Raw genomic sequence first — 27796 nt, forward strand, 5'->3', positions numbered from 1 at the left:
GGCACCTTCACCATCTCCCAAGTGCCTGAGCAATGTTTTACTAACCCAGCATTAGCCTGCAAAGGTTCCTGTGTCCGGGACCAGTCCTGTATTCTGCATCTTGAATGCTGTGTCTGTGACCAGTCCGGTATCCTGCATCCTGTGTCTATGACCAGTCCGGCAGCTTGCTTCCAGTAATCTGACACCAGACTGCTACCATTAATCCGGCACCAGCCTGCTTTCAGTATTCTGGCACCAGCCTGCTTCCAGTAATCCGGCACCAACCTGCTTCCAGTAATCCAGCACCAACCTGTTACCAGTAATCCGGCACCAACCTGTTACCAGTAATTCGGCACCAGCCTGTATCCACTAGCTGCTATCTGTGTCCAGCTGCCACCAAGGTACCATCTATCAGTGACTGTATTACATCTGTTTGGCCAGCAGCTACTTTGTTGCGGCTGAGTAGCCGACTGGTTCCACAACCCCATTGGATGTTACTATCTATAAATCTCATATCTATTTCGTCACTATGACCTTCTTCAGACTAATAAGGACAAATAATAACACTGAAATTTATGTCCTACCATCTAGATTTATACATAAATCTCTGTACTGTACATAAATCTCATGGTACTTAATTCCTGCAGAAAGTGTTGTGTATGTCATCCTGACCCGTGGTTTGTCTATTTTAGTGTTTTATAGTGGTGCTGCACTTCTTCCTGGGTTAAAGGGGTTCTCCAGCCCCTAAAAATTGATGGCCTATCCATAGGATAAGCCATCAATAGCTGATGGGTCGAGTCCGACTCCCAGGACCCCCGCCATTCAGCTATTTTGAAAGGGATGCAGCGCTCATACAAGTGCTGCTTCCCCTTCATGTCTTCTTGCTCACTGTGAATCGCCGACACGCATTTAGTGGCGATTCACAGGTGCTGCAGCCTTCTTCTTCCATTCACTTCAATGAGAGAAAAGGCTACAGTACCTGTCAATCGCCACTAAATGCGTGACGGCGATTCACAATGAGCAAGACATGAAGGGGAACCAGCATCCCCTTCAAAACAGCTGAATGGCGGGGGTCCCGGGAGTAAATTTTTAGGGGCTGGATAACCCCTTTAAGCAGGTGTCATCTGTCATTACATTTCCCTGTGTAACTACAGTAGTGAATAAGACATTTAATAACTTGACCTTTTCTTCATCCTCCTCCACCATTACACAAGATTATTTGTGAGAGGACAACACTGTCAGTTTTAGGTTTCTTATTATTTATGCAGTTGGTTTTTTGACTTTCTGTGGTAATAAATCTCTGTTTCAATCTTTGCTCCTTTATTCTTCTTTCATACAATGTGTTTTTTTCTTTAGAATTATTTTATGCCTTTTAACCATCTTCTTGCTTTAGTGGTGTAAATGTTTTCTTTTTATCATTTATTCCCCCCCCCCCCCCTTACAGTTTAATTTAACCACATTGGTTTCCTCCTGTTTGTAACTCGCTCCACCTACAGTATATGACGGGGCCTGACGGGGCCTATTTTAAGCGTATTATTTATTCATTTTATCGTAAAATATATATATATATATATATATATATATATATATATATATATATATATATATATATACACTACCGTTCAAAAGTTTGGGGTCACCCAGACAATTTTGTGTTTTCCATGAAAACTCACACTTATATATATCAAATGAGCTGCAAAATGACTAGAAAATATAGTCAAGACATTGACAAGGTTAGAAATAATGATTTTTATTTGAAATAATAATTTTCTCCTTCAAACTTTGCTTTCGTCAAAGAATGCTCCATTTGCAGCAATTACAGCATTGCAGACCTTTGGCATTCTAGCTGTTAATTTGCTGAGGTAATCGGGAGAAATTTCACCCCATGCTTCCAGAAGCCCCTCCCACATGTTGGATTGGCTTGATGGGCACTTCTTGCGTACCATACGGTCAAGCTGCTCCCACAACAGCTCTATGGGGTTGAGATCTGGTGAATGCGCTGGCCACTCCATTACAGATAGAATACCAGCTGCCTGCTTCTTCCATAAATAGTTCTTGCATAACTTGGAGGTGTGCTTTGGGTCATTGTCCTGTTGTAGGATGAAATTGGCTCCAATCAAGCGCTGTCCACAGGGTATGGCATGGCATTGCAAAATGGAGTGATAGCCTTCCTTATTCAAAATCCCTTTTACCTTGTACAAATCTTCCACTTTACCAGCACCAAAGCAACCCCAGACCATCACATTACCTCCACCATGCTTGACAGATGGCGTCAGGCACTCTTCCAGCATCTTTTCAGTTGTTCTGCGTCTCACAAATGTTCTTCTCTGTGATCCAAACACCTCAAACTTCGATTCGTCTGTCCATAACACTTTTTTCCAATCTTCCTCTGTCCAATGTCTGTGTTCTTCTGCCCATATTAATCTTTTCCTTTTATTAGCCAGTCTCAGATATGGCTTTTTCTTTGCCACTCTGCCCTGAAGGCCAGCATCCCGGAGTCGCCTCTTCACTATAGACATTGACACTGGCGTTTTGCGGGTACTATTTAATGAAGCTGCCAGTTGAGGACCTGTGAGGCGTCTATTTCTCAAACTAGAGACTCTAATGTACTTGTCTTGTTGCTCAGTTGTGCAGCGGGGCCTCCCAGTTCTCTTTCTACTCTGGTTAGAGCCTGTTTGTGCTGTCCTCTGAAGGGAGTAGTACACACCGTTGTAGGAAATCTTCTGTTTCTTGGCAATTTCTCGCACGGAATAGCCTTAATTTCTAAGAACAAGAATAGACTGTCGAGTTTCACATGAAAGCTCTTTTTTTCTAGCCATTTTGAGAGTTTAATCGAACCCACAAATGTAATGCTCCAGATTCTCAACTAGCTCAAAGGAAGGTCAGTTTTATAGCTCTTCTAAACAGCAAAACTGTTTACAGCGGTGCTAACATAATTGCATAAGGGTTTTCAAGTGTTTTCTAATCATCTATTAGCCTTCTAACACAGCTAGCAAACACAATGTACCATTAGAACACTCGAGTGATGGTTGCTAGAAATGGGCCTCTATACACATATGTAGATATTGCATTAAAAACCAGATGTTTGCAGCTAGAATAGTCATTTACCACATTAACAATGTATAGAGTGTATTTCTGATTAATTTAATGTTATCTTCATTGAAAAAAACTGTGCTTTTCTTTCAAAAATAAGGAACTTTCTAAGTGACCCTAAACTTTTGAACGGTAGTGTATATATACACATTATACTTTTTATCTGTTTGAGTTTATTTAATGTGTTTTACGTATTTTATTAGTTCCTCTGAACTGCTGGCCACTCCCAGTTATGGCAAGAGTGACACCTGTAGGAAGCTGTTTTTGGTACCTTATCCTCTTTAAAGGAAATTATTTATATTTTTTTTACCTAATTAAAACATGAAACATTATTTTTTCTAATCTGTTTTATTTTTTTATTCTAGATTTTTTTTATTCTACATTCTGTACATGATTATGTGCAGCCATTCATAACCTTATTGATAGCATGCCAAGGAATGTTAGTGAGTGTATTTTTGCACGTGGGGCTCTTACTCGCTACTGAATAAATCAAGATGTTTGGTATTGATACTTGTTTCTACTTTTTCATCATTGGCATAGCCTTAAATTGTCTATCGATCCTGTGATTCAATATGGCTTTTATGCCCCTCCCACAGATTGGAGTTAGGTGCTTGAAAATTTTATCACCTGCAGATCTTAGAGACACCTGCTACTTCCTCGATTTGCATAACCTTATGGCTCCATTCTTGTTGCAATTTGAATGCTGAGGAGTGTATATATGTGTTACCTGACTTGACTGCTGAGAAGTGATCCCTACAGAACAGGAAGGATCTGTCTATTATGGATGGTGGATCCTGTGTGATCTATACTCCTCAACATTGAACTTGCAACATCAAGAAGGACACCATAAGGTTATGCAAATCAAGGAAGTTACAGGTGTTGCTAAAATCTGCAAATTATCAAGCACCTAGCTCCAATCTGTGGCATGTGGAAGGGGCATAAGTGTCAGATTGAACACAACATTTTTCAGCCACATGAAACCTCAAAAATCGGATAAAGTGATGCGAAATGATTGTGTGATGCCCCCAATTCGTCTAAGTGCCAATTATCGCCACTTGTTGCAAACTGAGAGGGACAAAATCCCTAAACCGACAGACCTTGGCACCTAGGCCGAGATGTCATAACTGTTTAATGTTGCGTGTCACGGAGGTTGGGGAAACAACGACAAACGGTAGTAACAGAAAGAGGTGCGCGGAGGCAACCCTCTCCACGGATGGATCGTCTGATTGGAAGAATAGCGCATAGTCAAAGGCTATAATGGTGCACAGCAAGATGGCAATGGAGGCTGGATGGCAATCTTCAGTGACGAGTCCCGCTTTTATCTCACACACAATGATAGTCAGAGATTGGTATGGAAACCACGTAGGCAATGCCATAAAGAGGCCTTCACAAGGGAACATCACACTGCTCCTACTCCTGGGATTATAGTGTGGGGTGGCATAACATACCGTAGCCAGACCCCTCTAGTCTTCATTTCATGTACACTAACAGCTTGGCGTTAGGGTACCTAAATGTACCTAATTTTAAACAGGATGCCAGGCCGCATGTTGCTCGTGCTTGTCATTGTCGTTCGCCTGCAGCGACTTGCTCTTATAGCATTTCCCACTTTCTAAAAAATATGGTTTCTATTGGATGTGAATTCTATGCAGAGTACCAAAATTAGATTTCTTTGTAAAACATCTTCCACATATAGAACTTCAAAATGGTTTCTCGCCTGTGTGGTTTCTTTGTTGAGCCCTAAATTTGCCTTTAGCAGCAAAACAATTCCCACATTTTGAACATAAATACGGCTTCACGCCTGTGTGAATTCTCTCATGTATAACAAGATATGATTTATCTATATAACATTTCCCACATTCTGAACATGAATACGGCTTCTCTCTTGTGTGACTTCTCTCATGCATAAAGATGCGATTTATCTATAAAACATTTCCCACATTCTAAATATGAATATGGCTTCTCCTCTGCGTGACTTCTCTCATGTGCAACAAGACTTGATTTTTGTGTAAAACATTTCCCACATTCTGAACATGAATATGGCTTCTCTCCTCTGTGACTTCTCTCATGTCTAACCAGATTTGATTTTTGTGTCTAATATTTCTCACATTCTAAACATGAAAATGGCTTCTCCCCTGTGTGTATTCTCTGATGATTCCTAAGTTTGGGTTTAGTAATAAAACATTTCCCACATTCTGAACATGAATATAGCTTCTCTCCTGTGTGAATTTTCTCATGTATAACTATATTTGATTTTCATGCAATACATTTCTCACATAGTGGACAGGAATACGGTTTCTCCCCTGTGTGAATTCTTCTGTTTGTAAAAAGACTTGAGATTTTTCTGAACTGTTTACCACATTGAAACATTTTACCACCTTTCTGAGCTGTACTTGTGGTAACAATCTGGGATTGGTCAGGAGAAGGATCCCCATAATTAGTGGAATTATATGCTAGATTTTTCTAAATATGCTAATTTGGCTCTAATTGCCAAATAGGAGATGACTCTTTCTTTTCACTCTGGGCAGTGTAATGTTTTCTGTATCACGCTGTCCCATCATCATACAGCTTCTCCGTCCCAGCAACACAACGTGATCATATAGAATACAGCTTCTATAACCGATTGTGTGTTTAACTGACGATATCTCGGGTTGTGGCACAGCGGTCCTGGTGTCATATGAAAGACTAGTATATCCTCTTTCATATGCCACCAGAAGCATTGGAGAGATGGCTGTTTGAAGTGATCCCCCTTCCCTCCAGCTTTAGTCATTTACACTATGTGCACTTACACATTTACACTTCATTTACACTTCATGCCGATAGGACAGTGTCAGAGGCTGTGAGGTAGCTCCACCTCAGGAGAATCGCTGGTGTTACCACCCAGTTGTCTAATAAAGGCTCATTTCCACATTTAGAAAAAAAAGCTCATAACTTTTAAGTTAATAAACCAGGTATTAGAAAACGTTCTTAGAAAATTCATTTCTCCCTTGCAAGATGATTGGACTAATCTCCTTCCATGGGCAGAATTTGTCTATAATAATTATACTGGGAAATCTACACAATCTTCTCCTTTCTTTCTGGTCTATTGGCAACATCTGAAAGTTGCTCTACCAGTCCCAACTTTATCTGAGGTCCCAGCAGCTAATCTGTCCCATGCTGACTTCCTGCGCATTTAAAAGGAGGCAAAGGAGGCTATTGTCAAAGCTGAAAGTCGCTTCAAGACAAACGCAGACAAATTTAGCAAAAAATTGCAAAAATTTGCATTTTTCTAAATTTAAAGCGTAACTAAACGTTCGATCAACTTTTTATTTTCTATCAGCACGTGTAATATAAATATATTTTGTAATATACTTTATTAATGAATTTGGGCTCCTTTTTGTGTTATATCTGTTTTAAATGGCCACTCTGACACTTTTCTACCACATTTTATTTCTTGTATTTCTCCTGTTGCTAGCAGAAATCCGTACACCGTTTGAATATATCGGTGTACAGATTCTGCTGCCTATGAGTACGGGTGGGTGGTGGCCCCATCCTGATGTCAGATGTGCACGCCCCCATCGTGACGTCAGGAAGGTCTCTCTGTCTCTATACACTACACAGTTCTCATTAGTGTAACCGTCAGTAGCAGAGCGCATAGAAGAGACTGTGATGAGCTCTGCTGCTGTCCGGACTATAGTATGTGTGAGGCCCCCCACTCCCTGTCCCCTCAGGGGACAGGGAGGGGGGGACAGAGCTGCTCTTCTGCTACTGAAGAGCCTCTCACACATACCATACATCGGACAGTAGCAGAGCGCAGGAAGGGGAATGACAGCTCTGTTAGTGTATGTGCACACGATAACTGCAATTACGTCTGAAATTACGGAGCTGTTTTCAGGAGAAAACAGCCCCTGAATTTCAGACGTAATTGCATGTACTCGCGTTTTGCGGGGCATCTTTTACGGACGTAATTTGGAGCTGTTCTTCATTGGAATCAATGAAAAACGGCTCAAATTACGTCCCAAGAAGTGTCCTGCACTTCTTTTGACAATGCTGTAATTTTACACGACGTCTTTTGACAGCGACGCGTAAAATGACAGGTCGTCGGCACAGTACATCGGCAAACCCATTGAAAGTAATGGGCAGATGTTTGCCGACGTATTGGAGCCATCTTTTCAGCCGTAATTCGAGGCGTAAAACGCCTCCATTACGTCTAAAAAGAGGTCGTGTGAACCCAGCCTTACTGTCCGGTGTATGGTATTTGTGAGAGGCGCTTCAGTAGCAGAAGCGCAGGTCTAGCCCCCCTCCCTGTCCCCTCTTCCCCCTGTGCACTGTACTATAACCGGCAGTAGCAGAGCGCAGGAAGGGGAACGACAGCTCTGTTACTGTCCGGTGTATGGTATGTGTGAGAGGCGCTTCAGTAGCAGATGCGCCTCTCACACACACTATAGTCCGGACAGTAGCAGAGCTGTCATTCCCCTCCCTGCGCTCTGCTACTGCCGGTTATAGTAGGAAGGGGAATGACAGCTCTGTTAATGTCCGGTCCATGGTATGTGTGAGAGGCGCTTCAGTAGCAGAAACGCCTCTCACACACACTATAGTCACACACACTGCCAGTTATAGTACAGTGCACATGGGGAAGAGGGGACAGGGAGGGGATGCCAGACCTGCGCTTCTTCTACTGAAGCGCCTCTCACACATACCATACACCGGACAGTAGCAGAGCTGTCATTCTCCTCCCTGCGCTCTGCTACTGCCAGTTACAGTACAGTGCACAGGGGGAAGAGGGGACAGGGAGGGGGCACCAGACCTGCACTTCTTCTCAAAGAGCAGTGCGCGCCTTTACAGCTCGTGCGCCCGCTGTAAAGAACCTGCACACATAGCAGGTTACAATATTTCAAATTGTACTGCTATACTCCTTCCAAATAGTCACAGCTCCCACAAACACTACAGTAGGTTATGAGAAATATATATATTTGTGTGTGTTTTATAGTGTGTGTGTTTATATATGTGTGTGTATATATATATGTTTGTGTATATGTGAATGTACAGTATATATATCTACATATATACACTACTGTTCAAAAGTTTGGGGTCACCCAGACAATTTTGTGTTTTCCATGAAAACTCACACTTATATTTATCAAATGAGTTGCAAAATGACTAGAAAATATAGTCAAGACATTGACAAGGTTAGAGATAATGATTTTTATTTGAAATAATAATTTTCTCCTTCAAACTTTGTTTTCGTCAAAGAATGCTCCATTTGCAGCAATTACAGCACTGCAGACCTTTGGCATTCTCGCTGTTAATTTGCTGAGGTAATCGGGAGAAATTTCACCCCATGCTTCCAGAAGCCCCTCCCACAAGTTGGATTGGCTTCATGGGCACCTCTTGCGTACCATACGGTCAAGCTGCTCCCACAACAGCTCTCTGGGGTTGAGATCTGGTGACTGCGCTGGCCACTTCATTAGAGATAGAATACCAGCTGCCTGCTTCTTCTCTAAATAGTTCTTGCATAATTTTGAGGTGTGCTTTGGGTCATTGTCCTGTTGTAGGATGAAATTGGCTCCAATGAAGTGCTGTCCACAGGATATGGCGTTGCAAAATGGAGTGATAGCCTTCCTTATTCAAAATCCCTTTTACCTTGTACAAATCTCCCACTTTACCAGCACCAAAGCAACCCCAGACCATCACATTACCTCCACCATGCTTGACAGATGGAGTCAGGCACTCTTCCAGCATGTTTTCAGTTGTTCTGCGTCTCACAAATGTTCTTCTGTGTGATCCAAACACCTCAAACTTCGATTCGTCTGTCCATAACACTTTTTTCCAATCTTCGTCTGTCCAATGTCTGTGTGCTTTTGCCCATATTAATATTTTCCTTTTATTAGCCAGTCTCAGATATGGCTTTTTCTTTGCCACTCTGCCCTGAAAGCCAGAATCCCGGAGTCGCCTCTTCAGTGTAGACGTTGACACTGGCATTTTGCGGGTACTATTTCATGTGAGGCGTCTATTTCTCAAACTAGAGACTCTAATGTACTTGTCCTGTTGCTCAGTTGTGCAGCGGGGCCTCCCACTTCTCTTTCTACTCTGGTTAGAGCCTGTTTGTGTTCTCCTCTGAAGGGAGTAGTACACACCGTTGTAGGAAATCTTCAGTTTCTTGGCAATTTCTCGCATGGAATAGCCTTAATTTCTAAGAACAAGAATAGACTGTCTAGTTTCACATGAAAGCTCTTTTTTTCTAGCCATTTGGAGAGTTTAATCGAACCCACAAATGTAATGCTCCAGATTCTCAACTAGATCAAAGGAAGGTCAGTTTTATAGCTCCTCTAAACAGCAAAACTGTTTACAGCGGTGCTAACATAATTGCACAAGGGTTTTCAAGTGTTTTCTAATCATCCATTAGCCTTCTAACACAGTTAGCAAACACAATGTACCATTAGAACACTGGAGTGATGGTTGTTGGATATGGGCCTCTATACACCTATGTAGATATTGCATTAAAAACCAGACGTTTGCAGCTAGAATAGTCATTTACCACATTAACAATGTATAGAGTGTATTTCTGATTAATTTAATGATATCTTCATTGAAAAAAAACTGTGCTTTTCTTTCAAAAATAAGGAAATTTCTAAGTGACCCTAAACTTTTGAACGGTAGTGTGTATATATATATATATATATATATATGTGTGTGTATGTGTGTGTGTGTGCGTGCGTGTGTGTGTGTGTATATGTAATAGCAAAAAAGGGCAGCATTCACAAAGAAGGCATGTGATGTCTGGGTGCCAAGCCAGTAATCCCGGTCCTAGGGATGATATATATACATGAAGAAAATCTTGCAGCACTCCAAGTTCAAAGTATAAAATTGGTTTATTCAGACAACTTCAAAAAGGTGCAACGTTTTAATCCCACATTGCTTGAGAAAGATCCCAATGTGGGATTGAAACGTTGCACCATTTTGAAGTTGTGAACATGTCCTATCTTTTCCACAGATCATGAACGGGACTCATGCAGCACACACGGTTGTGTGCATTAGGGCTAAGGGCACATTCAGACGTAGTTTTTCCGCTGCAAATGTTGGTGCAGATTTGGGGCAATTACTCAACGAATCTGCACCAAAATTTGCATATTTGACAGGTAATTCAGATGCAGATATCACAGCGGACTTGCCACATATTTCAGTTTTTGCATTGCAAAGGCTGAAATACGCAGTGAAATTCCGCTTCTTCTCCGCAACAGACCGTGCATGTTGCGGACTGAAAATTCTGCATCGCAACCTATGGTCCGCATTGGAGTTTTCCACAACGTCTGCACTAACTTTCCTAAAAATTTATAGATACGAATGTAAAAAACGGCCGATGCAGAATTCCATTGCGGACTGTCCGCAGCGGAATTCAACAGCAATTCCGCCACGTGTGAACGTGCCCTTAGGGTACCTCCACACACAGTGTATTTAGATGTGGAGACTCCACATCAAAATTCACAGGTATACACACTGAAATCTGTGCATAAAATCTGCACGGACCCTTGCATATTTTAGTTTGGATTTCAGTGCGTGGATATGCGTTTTTTGTGTTTATGTTTGACAGAATTTCAGCCTTTGCATTGAAAGAGGTGAAATACACAGGGAACATCCGCACAAAAAATTGGCATGCTGCAGATTGTAAAATCTGCTGCTTGTCAATTTACGCGCGTACAAAACAGCAGCGTGTACATGAGATTTTGAAAATCTCATGATCTAAAATGCTACTGTACTACGCAGTTGGTTTTCAAAAAGAAAATCCACATGTAATCCGCTACGTGTGCGTTTACCCTAGAGAGGGGGGGGGTGTGTGTGTGTGTGTGTGTGTGTGTGTGTGTGTACATACCCTATGGCATTTATATAAATATTTATTACAATCTGGAGCATGACCTATAGTTTAATAGACTACTAAATTATCAACTATTAAAATATTTCTGGCGCATCCCTAGGTCCTGTGCGCCACAATAGAAACTACAGTTCATCGACCTCTAGTTTCTATTGCAGCGCAGGGGAGAAGAAAGATGTAGGTGAGTATACGTTTTTTCCATACTGCTACCTTTTTGTTGTTTGTTTTGCAGGTTCCGCTGTATTGTTTGGACTACGTTGTAGATTTGGTGGATTACTTCAATGATCAGCGTTTTATTATGTAAATAAAATGGTTAAAAAGGTTTTTTTTTTATTTCAATAAAGTATTTTTATCTTATGTCTCTGTTGTATTTTTAATACTTTATTAGCACCTTAGTAATGGCTGCGGTCTCATTGACAGTGTCCATTACTAAGGCGGAGCTTAGCCAATGAAAAGGATTGCACTAACCCCCCATTATTACCCCGGTACCCACCACCAACAGGGGTACTGGGAAGATCTGGGTACGATCCAGTACCTGACAATCTAAATTGGGGGTCGGGTACAGGGACAACTGCAGACTGGTGTTATTAGGCTAGGAAAAACCATGGCCCTTCCCACCCTGGTAATGCTAGGCTGTGGCTGCTTTATTGTATCTGGCCGGTTGTGAAAATGGGGGAACCCCGAGTTTTTAAAAAAAATACAAATATTATTATTTGTTTAAAAAACAAAAAAATAACAATGAGTAGTCGCCCAGTTTTTCAGAACCAGCCTGATACAATAAAGCAGTCGCAGCCGTTAATGCGGTTGGAAGGGGCACGGTTTTTGTCTCTTTCCAGCCTAATAGCAGCTTGTGGCTGTCCCAGTACCCAACCGTCACTTCAGATGGTCGGGAACTGGATCATAACGGACTCTTCCTGCTACCCCTGGTGTTGGTGGGTACCAGGGTAATAATGGGTGGGTTAGTGCTAGCCTTTTTATTGGCTAACACTAAGCCCCGCCTTAGTAACGGACACGGTCAATGAGACAGCAGACATTACTAAGGCGCTAATAAAGTATTAAAAATAAAACCGAGACATAAGATAAAAATACTTTATTGAAATAAAAACACAACCCTTGTTGACAATTTAATTTAAAAAAAAAATAATCCAAAATAAACATTGATCACTGAAGTAATCCACCGAATCTACGACATAGTCCAAAGAGTCCAGCAGAACCTGCAAAACAAAAAATGTTGCAATATGAAAAATATTATATGCTATTAACCCCAAAGTGTTAGGTAGCAGTTGGAGCAGGAGGAGACAGCAATTCAAATTAATTGCCAGATGGTACTACATTCACAATGCGTGGGGATAGATTATATATATATATATATATATATATATATATATATGTCATTCTACCGGTTATGTTATACACTATATGCTATATAAATGTTTCAAAATAGTAAATAAAATAAAAAACAAAAATCCAACTTCTTTCATTTCAAAATACTTTAGGCTATGTTCAAATCCACATTCAGAAGGCTGCGCTATTGTCTCCAGTAAAATCACAGACACCCCGACGGAAAGCCTACATAACCCATTAAAGTCAATATGTTCCGTCGGCAACTGGCGGTATTCGTTGTGCAACGGAACCGTTGGTTCTGTCATTTCCTTGTTTTACTCCTCTGATCGAGCAGAACAACGGAACACACCAACGCAGGTTTAAACCCAGCCTTATTATATAAAAAAAAAAACGATGTAAAAAACAATACATACTTGCAGTGCTGCATCTGGTGTGTTGTTGTTTGGCAAAGCAAGCAGGGTAGCCCGCTCTATGAATTATCAAGGCGTCACAAATAGGCTTTTACCTGGCTATACACGTTGCGCCTCATGACTAACACACTATCCCTCCATGTTTCACACACTTGCACCCCATTATTCATTTATTTTTATTGAGGCACTTTACTCATTACTGCCCCCTATATTTCACTTATATTATTACACTTGCACATACACCATTTATTATTTTTTACTACACATCCCATGCACCACACGCACCTGCTCACTCTCCTTCATCAGTGTTTCTGACCTGGCTGTGTCCATTTGTAAGTATGGCCTTTTTCGGTGTTTTTGTATATATGTCCCCTTGCTTTTATCTGTTTTGTATTTTTCATACCGCAGCATGTCAATTCCTGCTGCATAAAGTGGCCTGAATTGTTGCGTTTTTCGGAGGAGATGTCACCATCTCCCAACTTTGAGAAAAAATCATTTAAATCCACACCATTTTCTGCAGTAAAAAGCTTAGGAAATGTTTTTTTTGCTGCGGAGTTGCTGCAGAAATTTTCTTCAGCAAATCTGTTATGTGTGGACAAGCCCTTATTTATCTGGCTTAATAAATGCTGTATAAAAATAGTCATATGTATCCCAGTAAGCTACACAGAAATTTTGGACATGTTGGGAGTTGCACAACCAAAGATTGCTTTGATGCCCTGTGACACCTGAACTAATGCAAATGAATGGAGTCTCATTGCAACCCCATGGTCGACATGACTGCAAATCGCAGTCTTTAAAAAAAATGGAGACATGCTCTGCACTGATTATTTGCGACTGAGAGATGCACTCACAGCGACCTGCATTAGTTCAGGGATGCAGGCCGATTTTTGTTCACGCAACTCCCATCTTGGCCAAAATCGCCATGTAGCTCCAGCCTAAGGCCCCATTGAGACGGCTGTGTTTGATCTGTGATATACATATATATATATATATAAGTTGATTAGAGCATTTTTTTAAATTATTATTATTATAGATCGTTTGGAATATCGAATACGATTCCATGTAAAATTGATAGATGTAATGGATTACATTTCTTTTACTAGGATGCCTTCCTGTGTTGTGCAAGGATGTACTTCTGGAAGTCGCTATAAATCACCAGGTGTCATTCTCCATGTGTTTCCAAAAGACAGAAAAAATTTGACTCGTTGGCTCTTGCAAACGAAGCAAGATTTTGGAGACCTTGACAAGTTTGCAAAAATTGTACACGAATCCCAAAAATTTGATATATATTGTATGTATTCCAGACATTTTAGAGAGGATTCATATGTTCTTAACCCAATTAAGCGAAAGTGTCTGCGAAAAGATGCTTTGCCAACAATTTTTAATAATACAGCAGCATCTACATCTACTGAGTTGCCATTACGCAATAGAAAGCGCAAAGGTTTTCAGCAAAAACTTGGGTAACACCGTCTTACAGGCTGGATTGCATTGTCCGACTTGTGGCCGCAGTTTTGATGTTGCAAGCACACCTTTGCCTGAGAGTCACAGGAATGAGGCTGGCGTAGAAGAAAGGGATGCTGTATGTCAAACTGACCGCAAATACTTCATGCGCACAAAATACACCCAATCCCGGGTTTCTAAATCAAATGTTAAAGTGCAATGTAGAGGATAAGACCAAAATGTAAAAAAAAAAAAAAAAAATAGCACACAAACCTGCACATTCATCTGTTCAAAAAAAAACAAAAAACGTGCTGACAACTGTTTTGACCCAAATCCTGCATACCAAGATATAAACAGTACTCTTGTAATCGAGCTGGATCTATTGTCACAAATTGTTGATTCTGTCCCAAACAATATGGAGATACAGTGTCATCTGGAGTCGGATAATTTTTCCTTTGATGGTGACTATGAAATGGCTTTACCTAACATACCATTGTTCCCATCAATCCAATCCATCCACACCCAAATCTTTGGAGGTATGTTCATCTCAGGAAAGTTCCATCACCACCCTGATAGATGAAGATTCCTCCTTTCACATCTCTGGTATGATTGGATCCACTAATGAAAGCGAGAATGACAGTTAATCTTGAAAATGATCTTACAACTGAAGAGTTACTCTCTGAAAGCTTATTCGAGGTAGAGCAGACCACTGATTGCCATCCAGTGCGAAGACAAATTCATTGTATTTGTGAGCTGCCCCAATAAACTTATTATGCAAGTTCAGTGTAAACGCAACTGCGGCCAGCCGTGGAAAAAAATTCTGAAAAAAAACGAGTCGGCACTTATATAGCAGTGTATGTCGAGTGTGCCAGTGGACATTATTATAGGCTCTGGGAGAGTCAACCAAAAATAAACAGAAAGCCATTGGGAAATTTGGTCATGTCAAGTGCAGTGCTAACCATATACTAAAACAAATAAACTATTCTTCAGGCATAATATTTATTTCCCATACTACTTTTTATCAGTATCAAAAAACAAGAAAAACATTTTCAGGCATTTGACCAGTCCCCTATTTGTGTGGCAGGTGATGGTCAATGTGACTCACCCGGCCACAATGCCAAATATTGTTGGTATACCTTTATGGACATAGACACTAACAAGATTTTGAGCTTTGATATCCAGCAAATTTGATCACGTGTATCCTCTGTCAGTTTTGAGAAAATTGTCTGTAGAAAAGCCCTGGAATAATTGATTTCCAAGAACGTAAATGTGGGTATCGTCTGCACCGACCGTCACCTGGCTATCCGCAAGATGCTAAAAGAAAAGTACCCAAATGTCAGCCACAAATTCGACGTCTGGCATGTGGCAACATCCATTGGAAACAAAATTGTTACTTTAAGCCACAAAAAGAACTGTGAGGGGTTATCAGATTGGGTTGGAGCCATAAAAAACCACCTGTGGTGGAGTGCCAGCACATCTGAACATGACCCACAACTCCTGAAAAATAAATGGAGCGACATACTATACCATCTGATCAATGTGCATTCGTGGGAGGATCCAACTTCTAACTACCTAAAATGTCAGCATGATGATCTGTCAGCAGACGTTGAACTTCGTCGAATGTGGCTGCGAAAAAAATTAAGTCTGGCTTACGAGGAAGTGAAAAAATTGGTCATGAATCCAAGACTGCAGAAGGATTTGTTACATCTATCCAACTTTTGCCATACAGGCAATCTTGAAGTTTATCACAGTGCTCTACTTATATATCGCACCAAAAGACAGCACTTTTTCATAGATGGCATGTATGCCAGGACGCAACTAGCTGCCATGGACCACAACTTTAATTCAGCCAAAATACATGCTCTTGTCAAACGTTGCACAACTGAGGAAGACAGAGTTGGTTCACCACGCTTTAACTTTGCGTACTCAAAAGCAAAGAGACTCGTGCAATTTATGAGCCGTCAAGTCAGATATTCCTTATTGATATAATTGAAGAGGCAGCGGAATTTGCAGCTGGGAATCGTTCCTTTGAGTGGTCAAGTCTAAAGGAATCCGTGTCAGAAAACATTGCTTCCGTTGAGAGACCAAGTAGAGAAATCTTGTTAGAAAGGCACCACTCACATTTCATAGTTCACTAAATATGAATTAATTACATGTAATCGTACTACGCTGGCTGACCCATTGCAATCAGATTGATGGATTTGTTGTCTCTTCCTTTTACAACATAGTAAAATTTGTTTGTTGTAGACATTTGTTTGCCATTTAATTTCTGCTTATTTTATGCAGGCCCTTTAGTTATTTATATCTTCCAGGTACCATATACTGTAGTTCATCTTTAACTTTTGACTGGCCTGTAAGGTTGCCCTTAAATGTTTTTTTCCCATGTGTATCCACCATGCGATAATGCTCGGTCTTTGCATCATTATTATGCTTGAATACAATAAAAGCAAACTGTCAGATGGAATGGTGCTGAATGCTATGTTTATCTGTGATAAACTTTAGGCCCTTTTACACTGGCCAATTATCGGGCAAACGAACGTTCACAAAACGCTCGTTCCTGATAATTGTAACCAGGGCAACGATCAGCAGATGAACGAGCGAATGTTTTAAAAACAAACTATAAGGGTATGTGCACACGATAACTGCATTTACGGCTGAAATTACGGAGCTGTTTTCAGGAGAAAACAGTTCCGTAATTTCAGACGTAAATGCTCGTACTCGCATTTTGCGAGGCATCAATGACGGACGTAATTTGGAGCTGTTCTTCATTGGATTCAATGAAAAACGGCTCCAATTATGTCCCAAGAAGTGTCCTGCACTTCTTTGCCGAGGCTGTTATTTTACGCGCCGTCTTTTGACAGCGACGCGTAAAATTACAGGTCGTCGGCACAGTACATCGGCAAATTCATTCAACTGAATGAGCAGATGTTTGCCGACGTATTGGAGCCGTGTTTTCAGGCGTAAAACGCCTAGTTTGCGCCTGAAAATAGGTTGTGTGAACCCAGCCTTATTGTTGTTGGCAGCACATCTCCCTGTGTAAAGGTAGACGTGCTGCTGCCACTATAGTAATGAATGGGGACTAGCGATCGGAGTAACGAGTGCTCGTCCCCATACTAGCTCCTTCTAAAAGGATTACCTTCAGAAGTCATTCAGAATACAGTGTTGTGGATCAGAGACCAGATACATGTGATGGCCAAAGTTGACATTTGTGTTTTGCAACAGTGATGGGAAGCCAAACCAGGATTGGGTCGCAAACACCAAGGAGGTCAAAATCGTTCCATTATATCTTATTTCTGTGTAGCATACGCTACTACTTTTAGCTTATAATCAATGATTGAAAACACTGAGCAAAACACTCACATAAGAATAAGGCGTAATTCGAAGTCTCATAGTGCATTGAAAACATATTTATTAATTAAGGGAATGGATGCAAAGATTAGACATCAAGCACCATGTCAGCAGCTCCATAATCTTCATCCCAGAAAAACCCCATGTATCTTTCATCTGGATCTGGAAACTTGGTCCTGATGAAGGATACAATGCACGACGGTATTGGGATACGTTTTTTCGGACCTAATGCCCCATGTACAAAAAGACTGATTGTTCGATAACAAGCTTTTCTACGGACCCTGTTGGAAAAAAGCAAGAAAACGTAGTCAACGTACAGAAATATGTCACACTAGCATAACTGTTATGGTGTGTGTGCGGGGGTTTGTGGACATGATGCAGACAAAAACATTCCTTTACTTCTATAAACAATACCATGTCAAAAGAAGGCAGTTGTTCATACCTTCTTACATAGACATACATACTTACTAAGGCGTCGTTCACATATGCGTCAGGGCTCCGTTCAGGCGTTCCGTCTGAGCTTTGCGACGGGGGAATCCATGAACGGAACCCTGACAAACAAACGGAAACACCAGGTTTCCGTTTGCATTACCATTGATTTCAATAGTGACGTATTCGATGCAAATGATTTACGTTTGTCTCCATTGTGCAAGGATTCCGTCGTTTTGACGGAATGAATAGGGTAGTAGACTACGGTATTACTTCCGTCAAAGAGACGGAACCCTTAAACACCGGTGACAAACGGAAACCATTTGCACCGGATCCGTCACCATTGAAATCAATGGTGATGCAAACGGAAACCTATGGTTTGTTTCAGTCAGGGCTCCATTCATGGGTTCCCCTGACAATGTTCCGACAGAACCCATGAACAGAGCCCTGAGGCAGATGTGAACGAAGCCTTACATACATACTTACCTATTTCTTTGTTTAGTCAACTCCCGTTGGGAAATTTGCGCTCTAAATTCAACCATAAGATCGATGATTTTTTTCTAAAAATCATTCTTCAGCAAGTTCCTCTATTTGCAAATTACAATGGATCCCCCGATCAAAAAATTGGTTGAGGGCATCTTCCTCCTGGCAGCATTTACTTTCGCCACGTGTCGACATTGGAACACAATTTCCATTTTTACACCACTGATTGTTTCCTATCCGCTCATGTGTATAATTGGTATTCTATATTTGGCCATTCAGGGTCGTTTTGAAAACACTGGATGCTATAGTTTTCTCATTCCCAAACTTTTTTCATTAATTTTTCCCGCAACAGTTGGATTTCCTATGGCAAAAAATACAAAACATTGTAATAATTATGCAATACAACATTACATCAGGCTATACCAATAGAATATGTATGCGATAAACTGTTTGCTTTTTGCTGTTTGTTGGGCCGAACATTGGGAGATGAGGATTGTTCAGTTAACAAGCTTGATCCATAGCTACTTTTGTAGATAAAGGGCTAACATACTGTTGAAGCCTAAAAGCGTCTTTGTAACCTCTTAAAAGTGAGAAAGGCCAAGCGTGTATGCGTGTGTAAGCTGTAGGTAGCCAAGATATCTGTGGGTTAAACAGATGTCCAAAGCAACAGATATGTATTTAGCCGTTTGTAAGCCAGGGTGTGTAAAAAGCTATTTGTAAAGTGTTGTGTAAAACTTAGATGGAATAATGATACTTAGCGGGTTAGTAGTAACCTTATTGGGCTCCTCATCTTCAGACTTGCTGCATTCAGATTGGGAGTATGCATCACTGTCCTGTTTCACATACAAAAAAAGCACATTAGTAATATTTATAATTAGGACATCCAGTTCTTAAAATTGTTTCAATAGCCTGTCTGGTAATAGTGAATTAGATTTATTATTGTTGTTACAGCTCGACTGTGGTGTAAGATGCAGCAATATTTAGCAGATCTTGGTGCCCAATGTGCATCAAATTGGAACAAACTGTTCTCACTAGACTAAAAAAAGGGGGGCATGTGGATAAAGAGGCCACAATCTGTGACAACAAAAATGTTATGCCATTTGTGTCAAATGCTAGCTCAAAGGCCTTATTCACACGAAAATCATTTTGCGAGGCGTCAATGACGGACGTAACTTGGAGCTGTCCACAGGTACGTTGTAGGCACTCTTGACTAGACAGTCAGAAGATGTAACAGAGTAAAATTCATGTCCAATTTGTAATTAAAAATGTATATATAATATGAACATGTTATATGTATCTTAGATGTAATGAGGTAGGAGTTAATTTTATAATAACTATTTATACAACTGGAAGAAAACATATCTTCTATTTCCGCATAGAGGAGTGCAGAATTAGCTGTATGGGCAGCCTAGTTTACAGAGAAAATATAAATGTCAGAAAAACGTTTTTTCAGACATTGCGAATAAGTAGTCAGTAGGGGACAGTCAACCAAATAAGCAGGACATTATTTTGAAGATGACTCTGAGAAACATTATTGTCAGAGGAGCATGGCAGCAGTAAGACAGCGTGTATATAGTGTTGTCCTTATAGTATATGTATTGTATACAGTGCTGTACACTGCTGTCCTTATAGTATGTAGTGTATACAGAGCTGTCTTTATAGTATATATACTGTATACAGTGCTGTACACTGCTGTCCTTATAGTATATAGTGTATACAGAGCTGTCTTTATAGTATATATACTGTATACAGTGCTGTACACTGCTGTCCTTATAGTATATCGTGTATACAGAGCTGTCTTTATAGTATATATACTGTATACAGTGCTGTACACTGCTGTCCTTATAGTATGTAGTGTATACAGAGCTGTCTTTATAGTATATATACTGTATACAGTGCTGTACACTGCTGTCCTTATAGTATGTAGTGTATACAGAGCTGTCTTTATAGTATATATACTGTATACAGTGCTGTACACTGCTGTCCTTATAGTATGTAGTGTATACAGAGCTGTCTTTATAGTATATATACTGTATACAGTGCTGTACACTGCTGTCCTTATAGTATATCGTGTATACAGAGCTGTCTTTATAGTATATATACTGTATACAGTGCTGTACACTGCTGTCCTTATAGTATATCGTGTATACAGAGCTGTCTTTATAGTATATATACTGTATACAGTGCTGTACACTGCTGTCCTTATAGTATGTAGTGTATACAGAGCTGTCTTTATAGTATATATACTGTATACAGTGCTGTACACTGCTGTCCTTATAGTATGTAGTGTATACAGAGCTGTCTTTATAGTATATATACTGTATACAGTGCTGTACACTGCTGTCCTTATAGTATATCGTGTATACAGAGCTGTCTTTATAGTATATATACTGTATACAGTGCTGTACACTGCTGTCCTTATAGTATATAGTGTATACAGAGCTGTCTTTATAGTATATATACTGTATACAGTGCTGTACACTGCTGTCCTTATAGTATATAGTGTATACAGAGCTGTCTTTATAGTATATGTACTGTATACAGTGCTGTACACTGCTGTCCTTATAGTATATAGTGTATACAGAGCTGTCTTTATAGTATATATACTGTATACAGTGCTGTACACTGCTGTCCTTATAGTATATAGTGTATACAGAGCGGTCTTTATAGTATATATACTGTATACAGTGCTGTACACTGCTGTCCTTATAGTATGTAGTGTATACAGAGCTGTCTTTATAGTATATATACTGTATACAGTGCTGTACACTGCTGTCCTTATAGTATATAGTGTATACAGAGCTGTCTTTATAGTATATATACTGTATACAGTGCTGTACACTGCTGTCCTTATAGTATGTAGTGTATACAGAGCTGTCTTTATAGTATATATACTGTATACAGTGCTGTACACTGCTGTCCTTATAGTATATCGTGTATACAGAGCTGTCTTTATAGTATATATACTGTATACAGTGCTGTACACTGCTGTCCTTATAGTATGTAGTGTATACAGAGCTGTCTTTATAGTATATATACTGTATACAGTGCTGTACACTGCTGTCCTTATAGTATGTAGTGTATACAGAGCTGTCTTTATAGTATATATACTGTATACAGTGCTGTACACTGCTGTCCTTATAGTATATCGTGTATACAGAGCTGTCTTTATAGTATATATACTGTATACAGTGCTGTACACTGCTGTCCTTATAGTATATAGTGTATACAGAGCTGTCTTTATAGTATATATACTGTATACAGTGCTGTACACTGCTGTCCTTATAGTATATAGTGTATACAGAGCTGTCTTTATAGTATATATACTGTATACAGTGCTGTACACTGCTGTCCTTATAGTATGTAGTGTATACAGAGCTGTCTTTATAGTATATATACTGTATACAGTAATGTGCACTGCGGTCCTTGTAGTATATAGTGTATATATACTGTATACAGTGCTGTACACTGCTGTCCTTCTAGTATATACTGTATAATGTATACAGAGCTGTCTTTATAGTATACTGTATACAGTGCTGTCCTTATAGTATATAGTGTATACAGTGATGTGCACTGAGGTGAGAGCAGGCAGGAATTAAAATGCAGGAATATGGAGGCAGAGGAGGATGCTGGAAGATGAGGTATTTATCCAAGTGTCAACAGATACTTAAATTGCCGCGAGTAATGTATTCACATAGAGGGACAAAATAGCAGTTTACATTTATGTTTTTTCTCGAAAGTTTAGCTACGCTTTAAATGTATCTGCTTGTAAGACAGGCAGTTATAACACACAAAATTGTTGCTAATTAATATGTCTACTTTATATTTGCATAGTTTTTTGAACATCATTTTATTTTTCTAGGACGTTACAAGACTTAGAACTTTAGCAGCAATTTCTCACATTTTTAAGAAAATTTCAAAAGGCTATTTTTACAGAGGCCAGTTCAGTTGTGAAGTGGCTTTTAGGGCCTTATATATTAAATCCCAAAAAGTCACCCCATTTTAAAAACCTTCACCCCTCAAAGTATTCAAAACAGCATTTAGAACGTTTCTTAACCCTTTAGACGTTTCACAGGAATTAAACCAAAGTAGAGGTGAAATTAATTTTTAATCCATTCTTTCTGTAACAAGTTTTACCAGAGAAATGCAACTCAATATTTATTGCCCAGGTGCTGCCGTTTTTAGAAATATCCCACATATGGCCCTAGTGTGCTACTGGACTGAAGCACCGGCCTCAGAAGCAAAGGAGCACCTGGTGGATTTTGAGGCCTCCTTTTTATTAGAATATATTTTAGCCACCATGTCGGGTTTGAAGGGCTCTTGCGGTGCCAAAACAGTGGAAATCCCCCAAAAGTGACCCCATTTGGGAAACTACACCCCTTAAGGAAATTATCTAGGGGTATAGTGAGCATTTTGACCCTACAGTTTTATTGCAGAAATTATTGGAAGTAGGCCATGAAAATATAAATCTACATTCTTTCAAAGAAAATGTTTATTCTCATTTCCACAAGGACTAAAGGAGAAAAATTACCGCAAAATTTGTAAAGCAATTTCTCCCGAGTAAATCAATACCCCACATGTGGTAATAAATGGCTGTTTGGACACACGGCAGGGCTCAGAATGGAAAGAGCGCCATTTGGCTTTTGGAGCTCAAATTTAGCAGGAATGGTTTGCGGAGGCCATGTCGCATTAACATAGCCCCTGAGGGGACAAAACAGTGAAAACGCCCAAAAAGTGACTCCATTTAGGAAACTACACTCCTTGAGGAATTCATCTAGCGATCATTTTGACCCCACAGATGTTTCATAGAATTTATTAGAGTTGGGCAGTAAAAATAAAAACAATCCTTTTTTTCCAATAAGACGTAGCTTTAGCGCAAAATTTTACATTTTCTCAAAAAAAAAAAGGAAAAAAAAAAAAGAACCCCAACATTTGTAAAGCAACTTCTCTGAAGTATTGAAATACCCCATATGTGGTCATAAACTGCTGTTTGGGCACATGGCAAGGAACAGAAGTGGCATTTGGCTTTTGGAGAACAGATTTTGCTGGATTGGTTTTTCTGCACCATGTCGCTTTTGCAAAGCCCCTTAGGTACCAGTACAGTGGAAACTCCCAAAAAGGGACTCCATTTGTGATACTACACCCCTTGAGGAATGAATCTAGGGGTGTAGTGAGCATTTTGACACCACAGGTGTTTCATAGATTTTATTTGAATTGGGCAGTGAAAATAAAAATGACATTTTTTTTTCCCAATAAGACGTAGCTTTAGCGCAAAATTTCTCATTTTCTCCAAAAAATAAAGCCAAAAAAGAACCACAACATTTGTTAAGCAATTTCTCCCGAGTACGGCAATACCCCATATTTGGATATAAACGAATTTTTGGGCAAAAGGCAGTGCTCAGAAGGGAAGGAGCGCCATTTGGCTTTTGGAGTACAGATTTTGCTGGATTGGTTTCTGGTCGCTACGTAGCATTTGAAAACCCCACCAGAAGTGACCCCCATTTTGGAAACTACACCCCTCAAGGTATTCACCTAGGGGTGTAGTGAGCATGTTAACCCCGCAGGTGTTTTGCATAAATTAGTGTGCACTCGATGTTGCAGAGTGAAAATTGGATTTTTGCCATAGATATGCCAATATGTGGTGCCCAGCTTGTGCCACCATAACAAGACAAGCTCTCTAATTATTATGTGGTGTTTCCCGGCTTTAGAAACACCCTACATGTGACCCTAATCTTTTGCCTGGACATTTGACAGGGCTCAGGAGTGAGAGAATACCATGCGAAATTGAGGCCTAATTTGGCAATTTACAAAGTATTGGTTCACAATTGCAGGGGCTCAGATGGGAAATAATAAAAGAAACCCCTGAGAAGTGACCTCATTTTAGAAACTGCACCCCTCAAGGCATTTATTAAGGGGTGTAGTGAGCATTTTCACCCCGCAGGTCTTTTCCATAAATAAATGCGCTGCGTATGGTGCAAAGTAAAAAATGTAAAATTTTCCCCAGATATGCCAATTCAGTAGCAAGTATGTAGTGCGCAGCTTATGCCACTGGAGACACACACCCTAAAAATTGTTAAAAGGGTTCTCCCGGGTAGGGCGGTGCCATATATGTGGAAGTAAACTGCTGTTTGGGCACACTGTAGCGCTCAGATGGGTGGGAGCGCCATTTGGCTTTTAAAGCGTAGATTTTGCTTGGTAGTAGTTTTGTTTGAGTATTGCTGATATTTCCATTTATAATGTGGGGGTACATGTAAGCTGGGCAGAGTATATAAGGGGCATAGTCAGGTGGTATAATAATGGGGTAAACAATAAAATAATCCATAGATGTGTGTTACGCTGTGAAGCATTCCTTTCTGCACAGGCCGGTGTCGCACTGATAAATGGTGTCCTTTCTTATCCCCCTTTTGGTCCACACTCTGCACCTTTGCAGTTTGGGGAATTTTGCTAGAAAGTGTTGTCCTGGTATAATGCGGGCACCCTCACTTCCAACGGATATGTTTGGGCCCTCCCCTTCCTGGTTCCCTAATTTTAGGGCCCCGATAAATCACCTCTTGAAACAGACAAAATGTTCCCCTCTGATCTGCACAACCGCATATTTTTTTATTTCCTGACTTATTGGAGCCATAACTAATTTTATTTTTTCATAGACGTAGTGGTATGAGGGCTGGTTTGTTGCGGGACGAGATGTAGTTATTATTGGTACCATTTTGGGGTACATGCAACTTTTTGATCACTTTTTATACTATTTTTTGGGATGCCAGGTAAACAAAAAAACGCAATTCTGGCACAGCTTTTTTAGGGGTTCTTTTTATACAGCGTTCACCATGCGTTATAAATGACATGTTAACTTTATTCTGCGGGTCAGTACGATTCCGGCAATACCTAATTTATAGGACTTTTTTATGTTTTACAACTTTTTGCACAATAAAATTACTTTTGTAAAAAGAATGGATTTTTTCTGTCGCCAAGTTGGGAGAGCCATAACGTTTGAATTTTTTCGTTGACGGAGCTGTATGAGGGCTTGTTTTTTGCGGGACGAGATATAGTTTTTATAGGTACCATTTTCTTTTTGATCACTTTTTATTTCAATTTTCGTAGGGCAAAGTGACCAAAAACCAGAAATACTGGCATTATTTTTTACGTTTTTTTTACGCCGTTCACCGCGTTGAATAAAGAACATAATATTTTTATAGTTTAGGCCGTTACGGTTGTGGCGATACCAAATATGTATAGTTTTTCTTTTTCAATAATAAAGGACTTGATAAGTGAAAAAGGGCGATTGTGTTTTATTTTATTACTTAAAACTTTTATTATATTTTTTTACAAATTTTTTTTCACACTTTACTTTAGTCCCACTAGGGGACTTGAAGGTCCAACTGTCTGTTTTTTTTCCTAATACATTGCACTACCTACGTAGTGCAATGTATTAGATCTGTCAGTTAGTCACTGACAGCAAGCCGATTAGGCTTCGCCTCCGAGTGGGACCTAATCGGATTCCGTAATGGCAAACAGGAGGCCATTGTTAGGTCTCCTGGTGTCATAATAGAAGTCGGCAGTCGTACGATTGCAGGGCACAGCTGGCCATCTGCTAGCAACCACAAAGATGCAGCGATCGCATCCGATCGCTGCATCTGAGGGGTTAATGGCAGGGATCAGAGCTAGCTCCGGTTCCTGCCGTTTCAGGTGGATGTCAGCTGTAACATACAGCTGATATCCACCGCTGGGGCTGGAAGTTTTCCGTGCTAGGCACAACGGGAGGCCAGTATTAGGCCTCCGGTTGCCATTGCAGCCACCGACACCCCAGCGAATTCACTGGATCCATCTGTAGGAAACACAGATTCCAGATGTGGGCGGGGGATGCAGGACTCACAGGATTTTCCTAGGAGTCCTGGCAGCATTTAGAAGGGAACCTGTCACAAGGTTTGCAGCCACTGAACCCCCAGCATGTTGTTACTTAGATGAAGTTTAGTGTTCCAAATCTGCCCACGTCAAAACCGTCAAATTCAGCAAAAGAACTTCCAAGTTACTGAGAGGAGTTCAGGAGAGGAGTCCGGCGGGAATGAGCATTACATACAAAAAGCTGAACATTTGTGGCAAAGGACACTTTTATAATCTGTCTGGTGAATGGAGCGCTGTGGATTGTTTGGACATATACAGAAAACGTAGGGATCTAACGTGAGCTGAAATTGCGGAGCTCCTACATTACATGTCATTGTACACACGTGTATATGTACTGCACATGACGCTATTAAGGCCTCAACATGGCGCCAGTGCCAGCCTGTGCCCACAGTAATGCCAAATATATCCGTCTCTTCTCACCTTGTGATGTGCGGGGCCGGTAGTCCTCCATCATGATCTCCTCGTACAGATCCTTGTGTCCTTCTAGATACTCCCACTCCTCCATGGAGAAATAGACCGCGAGATCCTGACACCTTATAGGAACCTGACACACACAATGATACAGTCATCACCCAGACACCTCCAGTGCTGTTACTGTAGAATTTCCCAGCATTCCCAGCAGTGTCACCTCTCCAGTCAGCAGCTCAGTCATCTTGTAGATCAGTTCTAAGATCTTCTTCTCATGTATCCGGGAGTGAGGGGGAGGCTCTGTGATGGGACTACTGCTCCATCCTCCTGACTCATGGATGATGGGAGTCGTACAGTCACCCGATGTCTTCTTCACTATTGTGTACTCCTGTGTATGGAGAGAGACACTTAGAGAACTGAACACAGTATTCCCCCCTCAGTAGAAAGAGGGAGATTGTGACCCCGCTGTATAGAGCTCTAGTGACCCCACATCTGTAATACTGGAGACCTCACCTACAAAAAGACATTGAGAAAATAGAACGAGGCCAAAACTAAAAAGGAAATAATATTGGGGGGACTAGATGGACCATGTGCTCTCCTCCTGCCGTCATCTTCTATGTTTCTATATAGATGTCATCCTGATCCTCCTGGTTCCTTGTCATTCTCATTGCTCTACAACATTACTATTGCTGCATTGGTGACATGTCACATAACGGACCATATTGGTGGCTGATCTTCAGATTTTCTGCTGTTGGATTCTTGACGTCACTTGGAAGGTCTGGACGCTGTTATACAGGACACTGGATTCTTCCTATTATGTATTGTCCCTTCCCTATGAGTGACTTGTTCTATAATGTAGAAAAGTTTACCTCTCCGCTCAACAGGTAGATGATCTCCAAGGTGAAGCCTAATATTCTTCTGCTCGTCTCATTCCTGTCCTTGTCCATCCTTGGTGGGTCATTCAGGAGAAGGAACGTTGTGGGGGAGAAGATGAGAAAACTGGAGGATCTAGTACTGCAGACGTCTTTATGAAGAAAGGAGAAGATGGAAATCATACAGGGGACAACATCATGTGTGACATACAGAACCTCACTTATTCATCATTGAGAGAAACATC

The 27796-nt window shown here is 40.5% G+C and overlaps 1 protein-coding gene across 1 annotated transcript; it reads right to left on the reverse strand.

The window, feature by feature from the left end:
- Positions 1–17504: 17504 nt before the first annotated feature.
- On the reverse strand, positions 17505–27693 carry LOC142674894 (gastrula zinc finger protein XlCGF66.1-like). The gene is made up of 6 exons (XM_075847223.1): positions 27549–27693; positions 26900–27067; positions 26692–26815; positions 19146–19205; positions 18376–18733; positions 17505–17741 (listed from the first exon to the last, which is right to left on the reverse strand). Exons 1-4 carry the CDS (start codon positions 27624–27626, stop codon positions 19198–19200), a joined length of 378 nt encoding a protein of 125 aa, XP_075703338.1. The 5' UTR covers positions 27627–27693; the 3' UTR covers positions 17505–17741; positions 18376–18733; positions 19146–19197.
- Positions 27694–27796: the final 103 nt, after the last annotated feature.

The sequence above is a fragment of the Rhinoderma darwinii genome, chromosome 1 (genome assembly GCF_050947455.1).
Source record: "Rhinoderma darwinii isolate aRhiDar2 chromosome 1, aRhiDar2.hap1, whole genome shotgun sequence".
NCBI lineage: Eukaryota > Metazoa > Chordata > Amphibia > Anura > Rhinodermatidae > Rhinoderma > Rhinoderma darwinii.

What these genes read in the sequence shown, in the direction of transcription:
- LOC142674894 (XM_075847223.1), bottom strand. Translation starts at nt 27,626, where the DNA reads ATGGACAAGGACAGGAATGAGACGAGCAGAAGAATATTAGGCTTCACC. An exon ending in TCTACCTGTTGAGCGGAGAG is followed by an intron (nt 27,068 to 27,548) that starts GTAAACTTTTCT and finishes CTCCATACACAG; the next exon opens with GAGTACACAATAGTGAAGAA. An exon ending in CTGAGCTGCTGACTGGAGAG is followed by an intron (nt 26,816 to 26,899) that starts GTGACACTGCTG and finishes TGTGTGTGTCAG; the next exon opens with GTTCCTATAAGGTGTCAGGA.